General features: G+C 41.8%; 1 protein-coding gene across 1 annotated transcript in view; it reads right to left on the bottom strand.

Annotated features, from left to right (window-relative positions):
• The window catches only part of ELOVL4 (ELOVL fatty acid elongase 4), a 226390-nt gene that overhangs the window by 34405 nt on the left and 171677 nt on the right, over positions 1–20308 (bottom strand). The window contains exon 5 of the mRNA XM_078648115.1: positions 2418–2545. Within this exon, the coding sequence (XP_078504241.1) occupies positions 2418–2545 (128 nt within the window). The remainder of the gene's footprint in view (positions 1–2417; positions 2546–20308) is intronic.

Raw genomic sequence — 20308 nt, forward strand, 5'->3', positions numbered from 1 at the left:
CCACTACACTCTACCCTGCACTACCCCACTCTACTCTGAAAGAATCTACTCTACGCCACTCCATTCAACGCCACTTGGCGCTACTGCACTTTACTCTACACTGCTGCACTCTAGGCCAACTCACTCTATAGCACTTTACTCAAAACAAATGCACCAAAGCCAACTGCTGTGCACCATTGCACTTTATGCCACTAAACTCTACAACATTCTACTCTATGGCACTGCAGGCTACATCACTCTACACCATTGCACTCTATTCCACTGAACTCTAAGCAAGTCTATTCTAATCTGCACCATTGTACTCCACATCACTGCTCTCTCCACCACTCTACTCTGCACCACTCTAAGACACTACACTCTATGGCACGCAATGCTACAGCACTGCACCACTCTATGCCACTGCTTTTTACATCATTACACTCATGACACTGCTCCATTCAGCACTCAACCCTGCACCACTCGACTCTATGCCACTTCATTCTACGTCGCTCTACTCTGCAACCTGGTATTTTCACCGCTGACATCTACTACACTCTACTGTGCATCGCTCCATTCTACGTCACTCTACACCACTGCACTCGCTGCAATTGAACTCTATGCCCCTCTACTCTGCAGCACTTTACTCTACACCACTCTATGCCAATACACTCCACACCACTCTAATCTACTGTGCACCACTGCCCTTTATTACAATGCACCCTACACCACTCCAGTATAGTCTACACCAATGCACTCTGCGCAACTATATACCACTCACTCTACACCACTTTACTCTACTCTGAAACAATCTACTCTACGCCACTACACTCTAAGCCACTGCAGTCTACATTACTTTACTCAAGGCCAAAGCACCCTATACCACTGCAGCAGCTACTTTGCACCACAACACATTACACCACTATACTCTACAATTTTCTACTCTATGCCACTGCACTCTACGCCACTGCATGCTACGTCACTCTACAACACTGCACTCTATGCCACTCTATTCTACAGCACTACTGTCCTCTATGTCACTGCTCTCTGCAACACTCTAAGACCCTGCACTCTCCGACCCTGCACTCTGACATTCTTCTCTGCATGACTGCACTCTATGCCACAGTACTCTGTAACACTCAACTCTACGCCACTTCACTCTACTCCACTCTGTGCCACTGCAATCTACTCTGCACCACTATACACTATGCCACTTCCCTCTTAGCTACTGTAAGTAAATGTATTCTACACCAATTCACTCTACACCACTGCACCCTACACCAATCTACTCTGTCCCACTGTACTTTACGCCACTTCACTCGAGGCCACTCCACTCTGCGACCCTCTACTTCATGATATTCAACTCTATGATGCTCTACTCCATTAAACTCTGCTCCACTGACACTCTAATCCACCCTTCCCTCTCCACAGCACTCTACTTCACCCTAAGGCATTCTATGACCCTACTCTACGCAACTCCCTCTATGCCAATTTACTTAATTCTATTCTACACTACTCCGCCCCACTCCACTCTATGCCATTCCACTCTATGACAGTCTACTCCGCTGTACACCACTCTACTCCACTCTACGCAACACCCTCTACACCACTCTACACCACCCCACAACACTGTATGCCACTCCACTCTATTCAACTCTGACACAGTGCTACACTCAATGCTACTCAACTCTACACCCTTCCACTCTACTCTCTCCACGACACTCTACAACACTATGTTACTCCATGACACTCCACACCTCTCCACGCCAGTCAACTCTACTGTAAGCCACTCCACGGCACTCCATAGCACTCCACTGTACTCCACTTTACAACACTCCATGCCACTCTCCTTTACCCCACTAACTTCTAGCCATGCTGTGCAGCAGTCAAACTGGTGTACAGCATTGCTAAAACATATTGGCAAAGCCAATAGCTCCTTCATAGGCGAGATCTATTGGCTTTGCCAATGCTTGTTTCACTTGAAATGTGTCAGAGACTAGACACGAGAGAGATAGATGGCAGATTCCAAGTGTTTATCTTCAATAGTGAAAGTTGGGGAGAAAAAAGTGACGTGTTATATTGAGAAAAAAACCTAATTTGTGATTCTGTATTTTTGTACTGTGGGCTACTCTATTAAAATTCTGGAGTTATGTTCACATGCATACATTTTGTTGCTGCTAGCTATGAAATTCCTATTAGATTGTAGCTTAGGCCTTCACTCTGTACATCTCTTAACCATGAAGTAATGCATTAGAAATATAGCCAATAACACAAAAGAGCTATTATAATTTTACTTTTCAATGTGCGGACTGTGTAAAAAAAAAAAAAAAAAACACACCATAGCTTTTGAGCTTACATTCAGTTAGTGAGCATTAGCATCTACATTGGCATTTTCTGGGTAGAGAAAGATTAAGAACTCTCAAGATGTCTGCCACACTTACCAATTGTAGTATGGTTAGGTATCGCTTCCACCACAAGTACTTCTGTATATGAGGCCCACAGGAAGTTAATCCATAATACAGGTACATCACAACATGGATCGAAGCATTCATGTGGGCTCCAAAAAACGCTGTCGAAAAAAATTTGTTTGTAATTGATATGTTATATTAACATTCGAAGTAGAAAATTTGAATTTGTGGAGAGTATCCCTTACTATAAAACGTTTGCTTGTTTGTAAATTGCGGTAGCCTAAAGATGCAAGATGGAAATGAGTGGAATCCTTTATATTTAAGCGTTCTGTAAAATGTACTGCTAAGGAGTATAAGGGAAGAATTTCTGGAAACTCTATGCAACTAGATTCTGGATCCCTAAATCAATGAAATGATAAACAATAGAATATTTAATTCAAGTTAAAAAACAAGTATGTTTCACACCTAGTTTCAGAGTTTGGGGTGGGGGTACAGCGGATGGACCCAGGTCTTGTATTACTACCACTGTATTATATATATATCTATATCATATATAATGTGATCAAGGGAGGGATCTCCCGAAACGCGTAATGGCGGCACTGGCTAAATAAAATATTTGCACTGAAAATCGGGTCCACGCTCGTCTGCAGAAGAGAAGTGAAGGCGGGTTTGGAGTGATATATACACATAGATATATATATACACATACATATAACTCGCTTTGCAACTCTAAAGTGGCCCAGACTTATTTCTTCTTACAGAGGAGAGTGTTTGGTTGGAGATATATATATATTCCGCGAAATAAACCAGCGTGATTGGCAAAATTCCTTTTCGAGTGCTGTTTGTCTTCTTCACGATTGAGGAGGAGTTGGAGTGTTATATATATATATATATATATATGACGCTCGAACTTTCCTCGATTGATAAGAAAAGAAGCAGAACTCAAGGAGTTTAAAGATTTCACGGAGGTTTATTGTGGGGAAAGAAAAAGCACAAGACGCGTTTCGGCGTGAGCCTTCGTCAGTGTGTCATTCGTGACATGCAAACAGCAGGTTAATAAAGTTTCTTTGCAATCATAGACAGTGGCATAGGACTCAACCCTCATGCACCGCCGTGGGCGCCATCTTGGAATGGTGTTATCTCCATTAAGAGGGTATATTAATTATGAAATATCATTTGATTATGGCGTTCAATAAAGCCGTGGATCGGCTAGTGTCCTATGTACAAAGTGTCTTATGATTCTTACATTTAAACGTATACCGAAAATAACACTGCAGTTCATCAAAAAATGTGTCGCAATATAGATCATCAAAATTATCAAAGTTCATCAGGCTTAGTTACGATCAATGCAATATTCAAAATATCAAAATCATGTTATACGAACTATTTACATTAATTCTATTGGACAATTCCAGTCTATTCTAGTGAAGAAAGTGAGTTAAGCTTATATAATTCTTTCTTTCTTCTTTTCATGGGCATTGGATATAGTTCATAAACATAGTAGCCTTCCCTTTTGAAAATTCTCTATATATACATATATACACATCATGAGCCCTGCAATAACTGCATAGGTGGTAAATAAATGCAGGGCAAAAAAAGAGATCAAACTAAGCAAAGAGAAATGCAAAATTCATACATGGCAATCATACAGTTCATAGCACATATAGGACAGCATAGAGGTAGACCATCCCCCGGAGGTTGTGTAGTTGTTTCAATGTCATTTACCTAAATGGAATGACAATTCCTCTCTGCTATTGAGTCCTCTCGGATATTTGGTGGAAAGATCTATGATATACCTTGATTCCAACCTGCGGAGTCTTCTCAACTGATCGCCTCCTCTAACGTTGGGTGGGACAATATCCAACCCAAAGAATTGGAGTTTATTGCGATCTTTGCCATGTGCTTCGGCAAAATGCCGGGCAACCGGATATGCGGTGTCTACTTTCTCGATTGCCCGAAGATGTTCCAATATCCTCAGTTCTTAATTGTACTGCCGATGTAGCGAAGGCCACACGGGCAGAGCAAACCGTACACTACAAACTGGGAGCTGCAGGTTATCAATTTCCTGATGGGCACTGTATTTCCTGTGTCGGGTATGGTGTACGATAGCACTCTTCTACTCCCGACACAGGCCTTACATTGCCCACAAGGAAAAAACCCCAGCATTTGCTTCAAGGTATTCGTTTTTGGTGTTGGTTTCTCCAGGTGACTGGAGACCAACATATCGCCCAATGATCTAGCTCTACTAAACGTTTTTAGAGGACGAGCTGGTAAATCATCCTTTAGTGTGCTGTCTGTCTGTAATATGTGCCAGTTCCTGTTGAGCATAATTCTTAAATCATTGGCACCTGATGAATAGGGGGTGATCAACCTGAACTTCCCTTCATTCGCGACAGCTTTCTTCTCTCGGCCTGCAGCTTGATTGTCTGTAGCCAAGAGTGTTGCCCTTTGTACCCTTCTTTAGTGTGTTGTTCAGTAGTTTCTCACCATATCCCCTAATGGGATATGGGAGATATATATATATATATATATATATATATATATATATATATATATATATATATATATATATATATATATATATATATTAGTTAGGATTTTTTTCCTATGGGATTTTTGAAAATTCTATGTCAAATAACTTTGGCGTTTGAGGACAGAATTGGCTGAAATTTTCAGGAAAATGGAACATTTTGTTTCTGAGCAGCCCCTAAAAATTTGGGGGGGTTTCGTCAAGGGTGGGCCGAGAAAAAAGGGGGGTCCCAAAACGTGTTTTTCCCATGCAATTTTCCATAGGGCGGTTGGCCTCACTTTTAGCCTGAACGGCTGAATGGATTTACACCAAACTTGGCAAAATTGTAGGGACTGGTAGCCCGATGTGCCTTTGCTATGTCTCAAGATATAGGCTCCAGTGGTTTTTACGAAAATTAACTTTGAAAAATATATATTGGGCTACATTGGGCTATATATATGTTGGAGCCCAAATGTAGCCCAATGTAGCCCAATGTAGCCCAAAGATGGCCACCAGAGACAAAAAAAAACAAATGTAGCCCAAATATCAGCCAGATGTAGCCCAACTATAGCCCAATGACTGAATGTCCCAGAGTGTTCTAAAGAACAACTAGAGTGCTAACAGTCCTACTTATTGCAAAGGTATGGCACACCTGAAGCCATCTTGATTGGAATAAAGTGGTAATTCTTAAAACATTTAATTTAAAAAGGAACGAAATGAGGGGGTTCATTTTGCCATAGAAAGTATGATTAGCGAATATATGACGAAATCCCGCATACCATCAGTCCGCAAAAAAAATCCCGCATGTACTATTAGGCCGCAAATTAAAATAACGAAAACTTTTAGAACGAATATGCCTTTAGCATATACTAAACAACTAAACTACCCTAAACCCTAAAACACTACCCCCAGCATGACCCTACACTACACAAACAGTACAACACTACCCTAAACCCTAAAACACTACCCCCAGCATGACCCTACACTACACAAACACTACAACACTACCCTAAACCCTAAAACACTACCCCCAGCATGACCCTACACTACGCAAACACTACACTACCCAAAACCCTAAAACACTACACCCCAGCATGACCCTACACTACGCAAACACTACAACACTACCCTAAACCCTAAAACACTACCCCCAGCATGACCCTACACTACGCAAACACTACAACACAACCCTAAACCCTAAAACACTACCCCCAGCATGACCCTACACTACGCAAACACTACAACACAACCCTAAACCCTAAAACACTACCCCCAGCATGACCCTACACTACGCACACACTACAACACTACCCTAAACCCTAAAACACTACCCCCAGCATGACCCTACACTACGCAAACACTAGAACACTACCCTAAACCCTAAAACACTATACCCCAGCATGACCCTACACTACGCAAACACTACAACACTACCCTAAACCCTAAAACACTACCCCCAGCATGACCCTACACTACGCAAACACTACAACACTACCCAAAACCCTAAAACACTACACCCCAGCATGACCCTACACTACGCAAACACTACAACACTACCCTAAACCCTAAAACACTACCCCCAGCATGACCCTACACTACGCAAACACTACAACACAACCCTAAACCCTAAAACACTACCCCCAGCATGACCCTACACTACGCAAACACTACAACACTACCCTAAACCCTAAAACACTACCCCCAGCATGACCCTACACTACGCAAACACTACAACACTACCCTAAACCCTAAAACACTACCCCCAGCATGACCCTACACTACGCAAACACTACAACACTACCCAAAACCCTAAAACACTACCCCCAGCATGACCCTACACTACGCAAACACTACAACACTACCCTAAACCCTAAAACACTACCCCCAGCATGACCCTACACTACGCAAACACTACAACACTACCCTAAACCCTAAAACACTACCCCCAGCATGACCCTACACTACGCAAACACTACAACACTACCCAAAACCCTAAAACACTACCCCCAGCATGACCCTACACTACGCAAACACTACAACACTACCCAAAACCCTAAAACACTACCCCCCAGCATGACCCTACACTACGCAAACACTACAACACTACCCAAAACCCTAAAACACTACCCCCAGCATGATCCTACACTACGCAAACACTACAACACTACCCAAAACCCTAAAACACTACCCCCAGCATGACCCTACACTACGCAAACACTACAACACTACCCAAAACCCTAAAACACTACACCCCAGCATGACCCTACACTACGCAAACACTACAACACTACCCAAAACCCTAAAACACTACACCCCAGCATGACCCTACACTACGCAAACACTACAACACTACCCAAAACCCTAAAACACTACCCCCAGCATGACCCTACACTACACAAACACTACAACACTACCCAAAACCCTAAAACACTACCCCCAGCATGACCCTACACTACGCAAACACTACAACACTACCCTAAACCCTAAAATACTACACCCCAGCATGACCCTACACTACGCAAACACTACAACACTACCCAAAACCCTAAAAAACTACCCCCAGCATGACCCTACACTACGCAAACACTACAACACTATCCTAAACCCTAAAACACTACGCCCAGCATGACCCTACACTACGCAAACACTACAACACAACCCTAAAACACTAGCCCCAGCATGACCCTACACTACGCAAACACTACAACACAACCCTAAACCCTAAAACACTACCCCCAGCATGACCCTACACTAAACAACCACCACAACTCTACACTACACTAACACAACACTACACTACACAACACTACACTACACTACACAATCACTAACCCACGAAAAAATTAACACAAACCCACTTACCTCTCTCGTCATCGTGGTTTTCACAACGCAAATGCATTTACCATACATGCCTTTAAAACGTAATTCTTTGTAAAGGCATGCGCGATAAATGCACATGCGTTTTGAAAAAATGCGGGATAATGGTATGCGAGGTCAATGACCTTGCGGGATAATGGTATGCGGACTGAAAGTCTGCGGGATAAAAAATGCGGGAAAATGGCTGCAAACCATGATTAGCAGCAGACTTCCCTGGTGAGCACTAGCTTTACTACAGTGATCTAATGAGCAACTAGAGTGCTAACATTCAGAATTTATGGCAAATGTGTGACACATCTGAATGCCTTCTTGATAGAACCAAAGTAAACAAGCATTGAAAATGCAATAGATCTCGCCCTCGTTTAAGTTAAAGCCATTCTGTTTGTAATGAGGTGGCTTTTTAGCTTTGCTTTTATTAGTGTTTTTAAAACTTTCATGTAAATAACATGCATATGTATGCATATATGTATATGTATGCATGCATTTATATTTATATAGATATGCAGATGATATATGTTTATATATGTATATTACCTACTGGCGATAGCCAGTGGGTATATATAGTTAGGATTTTTTCTCTATGGGATTTCTGAAAATTCTATGTCTAATAACTTTGGCGTTTGTGGACGGAATTGGCTGTAATTTTCAGGAAAATGGCACATTTTGTTTCTGAGCAGCCCCTGGGGGCGTTTCGTCAAGGGGGGGCCGAGAAAAAAGGGGGGTCCCAAAACGCATTTTTCCTATTCATTTTTCCATAGGGCGGTTGGACTCACTTTTAGCTCGAACGGCTGAATAGATTTACATGAAACTTGGCAAAATTGTAGATATGGTTTGCCCGACGTGCCTTTGCTATGTCTCAATATATGTGCTCCAGTGGATTTTGAGAAATTAACGTTTAAAAAAATATATATATCTGTGACAGCGCTCCGGTTAGCGCCCCGGTTCGCGTACCTGACGCGTAACGGAACTTCGCGAAGCAAAGCTGATTGGCTCTCCGGTGTCTGTCAACATTCTAAACAGTCCGGAGCGGCCGCCAACTTGTCTCTCGGTACGATCGAGAGACAAGATGTGGTGAAAAACGAAGGGGGAAATGAAGGAAAGGGGGCAAGGTAGACCACTCCTGACCCCCTAGGATTGATGAGGGGGATATTAAAGTGCCCCGCGGGGCAAAAAATAAAAAAAATATTTTTTTGCGATTTTACGCCGTAGAGGCGCGTCCCGGTACGCGAACCGGGCAGCTCACCGGGCAGCTAACCGGGCAGCTAACCGGGCAGCTAACCGGGCAGCTAACCGGGCAGCGTAGCTGTCAACATTGTAAACAGTCCGGAGCGGCCGCCATCTTGTCTCTCGGTAGGTTCGAGAGACAAGATGTGGTGAAAAAAGAAGGGGGAAATGAAGGAAAGGGGGCAAGGTAAACCCCTCCTGACCCCCTAGGATTGATGAGGGGGATATTAAAGTCTCCCGCGATTTTTCGCGGTAGAGGCGCTTCCCGGTACGCGAACCGGGCAGCTAACCGGCAGCGTAACGGGAGTCCGCCATCTTGTGTTTTTGGAGCGTCCGGTTCGCGTACCGGGTAGCGTCCCGGTAAGCGTAACAAGGGGAAAACCAAGAGAAACAGTAAAAAAAAAATTAAGGGAATAGATTTCCAGCAAACTTGGCAAAATTGTAGGGACTGTTTGTTTGATGTGCCTTAGCTAGGCCTCAAGATATGTGCACGTGTGGATTTTGTCTAATTAAGGTTAAAAAAATATATATATCTGTAAGCGTGCTCCGGCACGCTTACGTTATGGGTTTTGATTGCGCTGCAGAGCCGATACGTCACGGTTATGCGACGCGTCATGAGGCGTCTCATGTGGCTACGTGATACGTCACGTAATAAAGAATATATTTTACAGCTATAGATATTAGCTTTTAAAAAACCAATGAAATTCACTGAAAAAACCATAGGTTATAGACCATATATAGTTAGGAATTTGCATTTACAAAACCTTGAAAATTCACTGAAAAAACCATAGGTTAGAGACCATATATAGTTAGCTGGACATTTTATTGACATAAAACCAATGAAATTCCATATATAGTTAGTTGCACTAACTATATATCGCGCACCCGCAATCCACTGCTGATGATGTCACATATTACATCATTCATGACATGGTCAGTGACATCACTGATGACATCACTGATGACATCTCAAATGACATCACTGATGACATCACTGATGACATATCAAATGACATCACTGATGACATCATGACACACCAATACCAGTTACTACATACGCACTCACTGATTCCTACGTCTACACACACATTCACTCATTCACCCATACAATCACTCATACATACAGTCACTCATTATTACAACACTATCATATGCACTCATACACCTATGCAGACACTTACACACTGCCACTCATCCATGGAGTTACTCACACACCTAGTCAGTCCTGTAAAGAATCAATCACACTTCCATTTCCTCATCTATACAGTTAAACACAGAACACCATACTTCAGTGACATCACTGATGACATCACTGATGACATCTCAAATGACATCACTGATGACATCTCAAATGACATCACTGATGACATCATGACACACCAATACCAGTTACTACATACGCACTCACTGATTCCTACGTCTACACACACATTCACTCATTCACCCATACAATCACTCATACATACAGTCACTCATTATTACAACACTATCATATGCACTCATACACCTAGTCAGTCCTGTGAAGAATCAATCACACTTCGATTTCCTCATCTATACAGTTAAACACAGAACACCATACTTTTCACACATATACTAACACATACTTACTCTTATACAATCACTGATACAAGTACACATTGATATGCACAGAGTCACACACCTCCCAGCCAGCCACACACACACTCAGTCTTCCATACATCCACTCATTCTTCAATATGTAAAACATATTTAAACTTTACAAAAACACACAAACACTAGATTATGTCATCAGTGATGTCATTTGAGATGTCATCAGTGATGTCATCAGTGATGTCATTTGAGATGTCATCAGTGATGTCATCAGTGATGTCACTGACCATGTCATGAATGATGTAATATGTGACATCATCAGCAGTGGATTGCGGGTGCGCGATATATAGTTAGTGCAACTAACTATATATGGAATTTCATTGGTTTTATGTCAATAAAATGTCCAGCTAACTATATATGGTCTCTAACCTATGGTTTTTTCAGTGAATATATATATATATCCTTCCTACTGGCGGTCGCCAGTAGGTATATATAGTTAGGATTGATTTCCATAGGGAAATCGCAACATTCTATTGGGAATAACTTTGGCACCGGTTGAGGAATCTGCCTGAATTTTTCAGCAACTTTGCCTCGCGGCGCTCCGGTCCTTCCCTGTAAGTTTGGGGGGGATTCGTCAAGCGGGGGCCGAGATAAAAGGGGGGTCCCAAAACGTGTTTTCCCCATGTTAATTTCCATAGGGCGGTCTGTCGCACTTTTAGCTCGAATGGCTGAATGGATTTTCACCAAACTTGGCAAAATTGTAGGGACTGGTAGCCCGATGTGCCTTTGCTATGTCTCAAGATATGTGCTCCAGAGGATTTTGAGTAATTTAGGTGCAAAAAAATGTATATATCTATGGCCACGCCCCGGTACGCGCACCGCGGAGCGCTCCGGGCGCGCCACGCGACTTGCGCACGGGAAGCTGATTGGTTCTCGGGTGTCTGTAAACATTCGAAACAGTCCGCAGCGGCCGCCATCTTGTGTCTCGGTAGGATTGAGACACAAGACGTGGCAAAAATCAAAGGGGGAAATGACCAAAAGGGGGCAGGGTAGACCCCCCCTGACCCCCTAGGTTTGATGTGGGGGCCATTAAAGGGTCCCGCGGGGCAAAAAAAAAAAATCTTCGTTTTTCGCGGGGGGAGCGCCCGGTACGCGCACCGGGGAGCGTACCGGGGAGTGTACCATGGGGAAAAATAGTGAAAAAAATTATATAATCATAATAATAAATAATAAAATAATCATTTTGAGTGATTACAGGTAGGGTAGCTCTGAAAAGAGCTTTTGGTTCTGTGGCTGTTTTAGGTACCTACAAGTACGTCCCACACACACCCACACAACCCCACACCTTCACACCCACACACTCCCCACACACACCTCACACACGCACACCTCCACCCACACCCAAACACCCCACACCCCCACACCGACACCTTACACATCCACACCCACACCCACACCTCCCACACACACTAACTCACACACACACACCTCACCCCCCCAACACACACACACGCACACACAGATACCTCACAGACACACCTCACACATCCCCCACACACACCTCCCCCAACACACACGCACACCTCACAGACACACCCACACATCCCACACATACACACACATCCTACACACATACCCCCCACACCCACACACACACACCCAAACACCCCACACACCCACACACACACCTTACACATCCACATCCCCACCCACACCCACATACCCCACACACCTACACACACCTATACACCTCATCCCCCCCTCAGACACACACACACACCTCACAGACACACCCCACACATCCCCCACACACACCTCACACCTTCCCCACACACACACACACACCTCTGACACACACCTCCCACACACACACCACATACACCTCACACACCCACACACACACCCACACACACACCCACACACACACCCACACACACACCCACACACACACACCCCCACACACACACCCACACACACCCCACACACACCCCACACACACACCCCACACACACACCCACACATCCTACACACACACACCCCACACACATACCCCCCCACACACACCCCACACCCCCCACACACACACCACACACATTATTTTGTTCATTTTTTTGAGGGGGTGCCCCACACACATACCCCGACACACACACACCCCACACCCACCCACCCACACACACCCCCCACCATACCTCATACACCCACACCTCCACCCACACCCAAACACCCCACACACCCACACCCACACACACACCATACACCCCCACACTCCCACCTACACCCACACACCCCACACACCCCCCCACACCTCACTCCCCCCCCACACACACACACCTCAGACACACCCCACACATCCCCCACACACACCTCACCCCCCACACACACACACCCCACACACACACACACACACACACACACACACACCCACACCTCACACACACATACCCACACCTACACACACATTCCTCACCCCCACACACACCCCCCCCCCCCCCACACACACACACACACACACACACACACATCCTACACACACACACCCCACACACACACACCCCACACACACCCCACACCCACCCCCCCACACACACACACACCACTCACACACACACTCATTATTATTATTTTTTTTTGAGGGGGTGCGCGCCCGGTACACATATCGGTACACGTACCGGTACGCGTACCCTGGAGAAAAAAAGAAAGCGAGTTTTTTAAAAATGTAGCATTTTTTATATAAATTGGAGGTAGTTCTGAAAAGAACTTTTTTTATTCTTATTGTTGTTTTATATTTTTTTTATTGTTTTTTTGTACCCTGCGACTTTTTAAAAGAAAATATTTTTTTTTTTTGCCTTGGGGGTCCTTGTGGGACCCCCTGAGCAGGCCTAGCGGGTCAGGGTGTTTCTACTCTGGCCCCTTTGCGAGTTTCACACCTTTGTTTCACTGCTTTCTTGTGCCTTGGTTCGAACAAGGCACAAGATGGCTGCCAGGGACACCCAGTATGCAAGGGGAATTAGTTCCCCCTCTTCAAACATGCACGGGGGCTGCGTTGCAGAGAGGTGTAAAAAAGGGTGTGGCCTCATTACACCTCTATGCAATGCAGCCATCTGGTGCATACTGGAGGCTCCTGGTGGGCTAGTTGGCCCCCAGGGACCCCCATTATGCAAGGGGAATTAGTTCCCCCTCTGCAAACGCGCCAGGCGGCTGCGTTGCAGAGAGGTGTAACAAGGGGCATAGCCTCATTACACCTCTGCAATGCAGCCCCCTGGTGCATACTGGAGGTTCCAGGTGGGCTAGTTGGCCCCCAGGGGCCCTCAGTATGCAGGGGGAATGAGTTCCCCCTCTTCAAACATGCACGGGGGCTGCGTTGCAGAGAGGTGTAAAAAGGGCCGTGGCTTAATTACACCTCTCTGCAATGCAGTCCCCTGGTGCATACTGGAGATTCCTGGTGGGCTTTCAGGTCTTATATAGTTAGGAATTAGCATTAAAAAAAACTTTGAAATTCACTGAAAAAAACATAGGTTTCAGGCCTTATATAGTTAGGAATTAGCATTTAAAAAACCTTTGAAATTCACTGAAAAAACCATAGGTTTCAGGCCTTATATAGTTAGGAATTAGCATTTAAAAAACCTTTGAAATTCACTGAAAAAACCATAGGTTTCAGGCCTTATATAGTTAGGAATTAGCATTTAAAAAAACCTTGCAAATTCACTGAAAAAAACCATAGGTTTCAGGCCTTATATAGTTAGGAATTAGCATTTAAAAAACCTTGCAAATTCAATGAAAAAACCATAGGTTTCAGGCCTTATATAGTTAGGAATTAGCATTTAAAAAAACCTTGCAAATTCACTGAAAAAAACATAGGTTTCAGGCCTTATATAGTTAGGAGTTAGGCACAAGAAAGCAGAAAAACAAACGTGTAGAACACAAAAAGGGGGCAGGGTAGGAACACCCTGACCCCCTAGGGCTGCTCAGGTGGTCCCACTAGGATATTAATATATTTAAATGTTATCCGCTAATAGAATTAGCATTTAAAAAACCTTTGAAATTCACTGAAAAAACCATAGGTTTCAGGCCTTATATAGTTAGGAATTAGCATTTAAAAAACCTTTGAAATTCACTGGAAAAAACATAGGTTTCAGACCTTATATAGTTAGGAATTAGCATTTAAAAAAACCTTTGAAATTCACTGAAAAAACCATAGGTTTCAGGCCTTATATAGTTAGGAATTAGCATTTAAAAAAACCTTTGAAATTCACTGAAAAAAACATAGGTTTCAGGAGTTATATAGTTAGGAATTAGCTTTTACAAAACCTTTGAAATTCACTCAAAAAACTATAAGTTTTAGTGGTGTTATAGTTAGCTGGACATTTTACTCATAAAAAACCATTGAAATTGCTCCTATATAGTTAGTTGTACTAAGTATATATCGCGCACCCGCAATCCACTGCTGATGATGTCACATATTACATCATTCATGACATGGTCAGTGACATCACTGATGACATCTCAAATGACATCACTGATGACATCACTGATGACATCATCCACGTGACAATCTCATACACCTTTTCATACACTATTACAATTTTTCATCACTCTTTGTAAAATACAGAGTACCATATTTTAATCCATTGTCACAGCAATACAAGTATCTAAAAATCCACTCAGTGATTCATACATGTATACACACATCTAATCCCTTACCTATGGATTCACTCATACATGCTGTCAATGAACAATAGAACACTATCAAAAATACTTATACATCTATATCGACATTAAACAACAGCACGCATCCTATTCACATATGAAGTCATCCTACTCACTTATGCAAACAATGGATCATACTTACATATTTACTTAGCAAAACACTTATACAAACACCACTTCTTCTATTCATTTAGATAGTAAGTCATACTTAGTGAATTATAAAATCATTACTACAAGTATACAGTTATCCATACAGTCACTCACACAATCATTGTGTCTTATGTATACTTATTTATATACACAACAACTGACACATACACTGCCTTTTATTTTTCTAGTTTGTTGGACCTGTACCTTTGAGAAATATATTTGCTCATCACCACACCCATAAAGAGATTCCCTCACCCAAACTGTTAGAACATGTAGTTTTAACTTCATATATCTACTGAATAAACTATTCACACATCTTTGGACAGTCACACACCCTCCACCGAACCACACACACTTTCACACTCCCATACAAATACTCAGTTAACTAATCAATAACTAATATAGACTTTCACATAGCTAGTAACCAACTGTAGAATCAGTTTACACAACAACTGACAAAGTGATACAGATATTCACACAGTTTAGTCACTATCCACTATATTTAGTGAGACATTATAAATTGGTCAAGTAAACAGTCAATTACACTGCTACTAAATCCTCCATCCAAATATTTATTTATATATCCACTCATTCTTCAATGCAAATTGCAATATATACAATGCATATTTAAATAACGAAGCAAACCACATTCACTGGATGATGTCATCAGTGATGTCATTTGAGATGTCATCAGTGATGTCACTGACCATGTCATGAATGATGTAATATGTGACATCATCAGCAGTGGATTGCGGGTGCGCGATATATACTTAGTACAACTAACTATATAGGAGCAATTTCAATGGTTTTGTATGAGTAAAATGTCCAGCTAACTATAACACCACTAAAACTTATAGTTTTTTGAGTGAATTTCAAAGGTTTTGTAAAAGCTAATTCCTAACTATATAACTCCTGAACCTATGGTTTTTTCAGTGAATATATATATATATATATATATATATATATATATATATATATATATATATATATATATATATATACATACACACATACATATACACTATCCTGTTTCCCGAAGTCTGTGTCCCATTGGCAGATGGCAAGTCAAGCCGGGCAGGTCTCCCGGTTTAGAAATTTAGGCACCAAATCTTCTAAAACAAGGGCTTGCACTCAGAGTAATACCAAAAGTGTTTTATCGTCGTGACACCTTTCGTCAGGGAAACTGACTTCATTACACAAGATCTCCGACGTGAGAGGAGGTCTTACATAGTTGCAAAAATAAAAAACAGACTGCTAAAGTGCAAGTAATCACAGTAAAATACGGTGGCCATGCTGGAATACGTTCTATGTATAACCAAATGTAAGGTATCACTGCCTGGGATCAAGTACCAGATTTCATGTACATACTTGAAAGTTGGCTTTCCAAATAGAAAAAGAGATCATGATACAAAGTTTTAGCGACAGAGGTTACCCTAAATGGGTCCTCCAGAAGGCCATTAATAGAGTTAACCAAATAGACCGTGTCCAAACCTTGACAGATACCAACACTGACAAAACTACGAATGAAGAAACTATAGTCATTCTCACATACAATGGGAACTCAGGACAAATACAGACAATATTGGCCAGCAAATGGGATATACTCACATGTTATCCCATTATTGGTCATACTTTTCATCACAGACCAAAAATAACCTATAGGAAGGGACATAACCTTAGAGACATTCTTGTCCACAATAGCATAACACCTAAGTCAACCACTAACACCATGAATCTCAAAGGGTTTTATCCATGTGGCAATTGTAAAGCCTGCCACAACAGCAGCATGAAAAAACAGTGGCTGTTTCTGGATACAGCAGACCTAAAAACATTGACCAATTTGTAACCTGTAGTACGACCTATTGTGTTTATGTGCTCAGATGTCCCTATAAAATGTGGTACTTGGGGAGCACTGTCTGCATGGCTAAAAACAGAGTGCTTGAGCACATGCGTGCTATTAACAAAAAAGATAAAAACTACCCCATTTCCAGACATTTTGAACTCTTTCATTTATCCAATAGCTCTCTGCTGAGTTATTTTGTGTTGGAACAAGTACACACAGGACCAAGAGGGGGGAACAGAACTTTGCTTCTTTGAAAACGTGAATCAAGATGGATACTTGAACTTGAAACCAAGTATCCAAAAGGTCATAATTTGGATGAGGAATTAAGCACACACCCACGTAATGACTAGTACTATGCCCTCCTGGAATTACTGGACTATTACTGAAACGGACTATACTATTTCTTCTTTAGACCTCAATAGTACCTATTTAAGATCATAAATAATGTTGCCTATAGTTGGTCTGTAATTATCTGTTGTCCATGCTCAACTATGTAAGTACTATGCAAACTGAAGTTTTTTTATGCAAGTGGTAATTATTAGAACAATATAGCCACTTTATTATGCTAACATCACTTTTCTTTTCTCTTTTGACACAGGAGGAAAGGAAGGGTCACCATACCTGCGGACTCTCTTCCGTTCCGGTTACCCTAACCTTTTCTTCCCCGTCCTGTGGGTCCTCATCTCAAGATAAGATTCAACTTTCTTTATTCTATTGTACTTTTGTTTCACTTTGGGCACTTCTTTATAGAGGAAGTCTTGGTTGTTTTGGCCAAGAGATTAACTTGGATACTATGTCACAGTTTATTGCTCATTATACAACCTTGATGATCTACCACTATGGTGATTACATTGACTGTGGAATGCGAGACGTCTTTAGATATATTTGCCAGTACCCTTAGGGATGCTTATCTGAAATATAATGTTCTATATATGCACCCATGATAATCTTTAACCCAGCAAATGTGGGCACTATGCCGTGAATATTTTAGAATCAATGTGCTTATTCTTACTGGACTTAAATACGAGGATGGTACTGTGCCACTGTAATTTATAGTACGGTTACCTGCGCATTATCTCTGCTTATGCTCAAGATTATATGACAAGATGGTATGAGGTTTGAATCCATGTGCGCATGCACGTTACTTAAATAAGTCTATGGAGGATTTTCTGAACCAAAATGCTGACAATTGCATTTGACATTTGGAATTGTATACTTAGAATGCATAAGTCTGTACATGAAATCTGGTACTTGATCCCAGGCAGTGATACCTTACATTTGGTTATACATGGAACGTATTCCAGCATGGCCACCGTATTTCACTGTGATTACTTGCACTTTAGCAGTTTTTTTTTTAATCTTTGCAACTAAGTAAGACCTCCTCTCACGTCGGAGATCTTGTGTGATCAAGTCAGTTAGTCAGTTTCACTGACGAAACGCGTCACGACGAATAAAACACTTTTGGTATTACTCTGAGTGCAAGCCCTTCTTTTAGAAGATTTGGTGTGTATATATATATATATATATATATATATATATATATGAGGAAATACTCGCCAGACGCCCACGGCGTCACCGATCTAAGATTGGAAATCGGATAAATGACGAAGAATGGAATCCAGGTCTGGTGCCAGAATCAAGGTGTCTTTATTCGTGCAAAATTAAAGCTTAACAAGCCGCCACAACGCGTTTCAACTGTGTCCACAGTCTTGATCACATGATGTGATAGCTTAGTCACAGGTGGGTTTATAAATAATCAAAACAAAGGGCGGACTCATGGTACATACTTAAAATACGTCACAAGTTTGAATGAAATGAAAAACAGACTTGAAATACATCATCAAATTGAAGAAAGAATTCATCATTTTACCATATTCAGTCTGGAAATAAAACTCATAGTGAGTTGAGTCTCAAAATATTGAATGTTTCATGTGAAACAATATATTTCATGATTGAAAAATGTAAAAAACATCATTAATGATCAAATATTTAAATCTATTAGATTATATAGAAATATAAATATCAATTAAGATATAAAGACTCCTAATTCATTGGAGACCCGTTATTTTCATTATTGTACAAAACTCTTGTGTAAATACACCCCAAGTGGGGATCTGTAAAAAGTACATGTACCATTTTTTTAAGGTTGCCCAGAGAATATCCCACTTTGTGACTAATAGCAGCTATTATGGCATAGTGCAATAATACAAAACAAGTGCAAAAGTGCTTATTTTAGGTTATAAAAACAAATTGTATCCTCACTTTTCTCTATCCTATTGTGCTTAATTCTAAATTATCTTGAAAAGGAGGAGCCCCTCCCTTTATGAATATTTGCACAAATATGAAAAAAGGAAGAAAAATACAAACATTTGATCAGAAACAGTAAAGCAAAACTCAAATATAGGAATAGAAAATTGGATTTACATTGCAAGTCATTTTTTGGATGGCAGCCTATTTGTGTAAGCAAGAATATTACCTAGCATGTATGATCCTATCATAAGACTTTAGATGATATCTAAAGCCAAATTCATAAGCATGTGTAAAGATACTCCGTTGCATTGAGGCCCCTGGGGGTACGGCTGTCTAGTTCTAATATATAACGAGTTTTAAGTAACCATAGTCGTGCATCTCTATCACCCCCTCGTTTTAATGGCATTACCCAGTCTACGACATAATAAATCAAGTGTTTAGGTTCACTATTGTGTACACATTCAAAGTGGCGTGCCACCGGATAAGACTGGTCCTTGGTGTTAATAGCTCTTATGTGTTGTAGTATACGCTTATGAGCTGGCAGTCGAGTGCTCCCCACATACCAGAGCTCACAAGGACACTGCAACACAAACTGCAAATTCTGTCTTGCAGGTGAGTTGTTTGGAGATAGCTACAGGAATATCTCTGAAGGGAGTCAAGTAATGGGTCTTGTTGCAGCCTTGTTTGCAAGCTTTACAGCTCAAACATTTTTTGAACCCCTTCCTCAGAGCCATGAATGTATCAGATATTGGCTATTCTAAATAGTTCTTCACTAGTTTGTCCCCCATAGAGGTA

Source organism: Lissotriton helveticus, chromosome 6 (assembly GCF_964261635.1).
Source record: "Lissotriton helveticus chromosome 6, aLisHel1.1, whole genome shotgun sequence".
Lineage (NCBI taxonomy): Eukaryota > Metazoa > Chordata > Amphibia > Caudata > Salamandridae > Lissotriton > Lissotriton helveticus.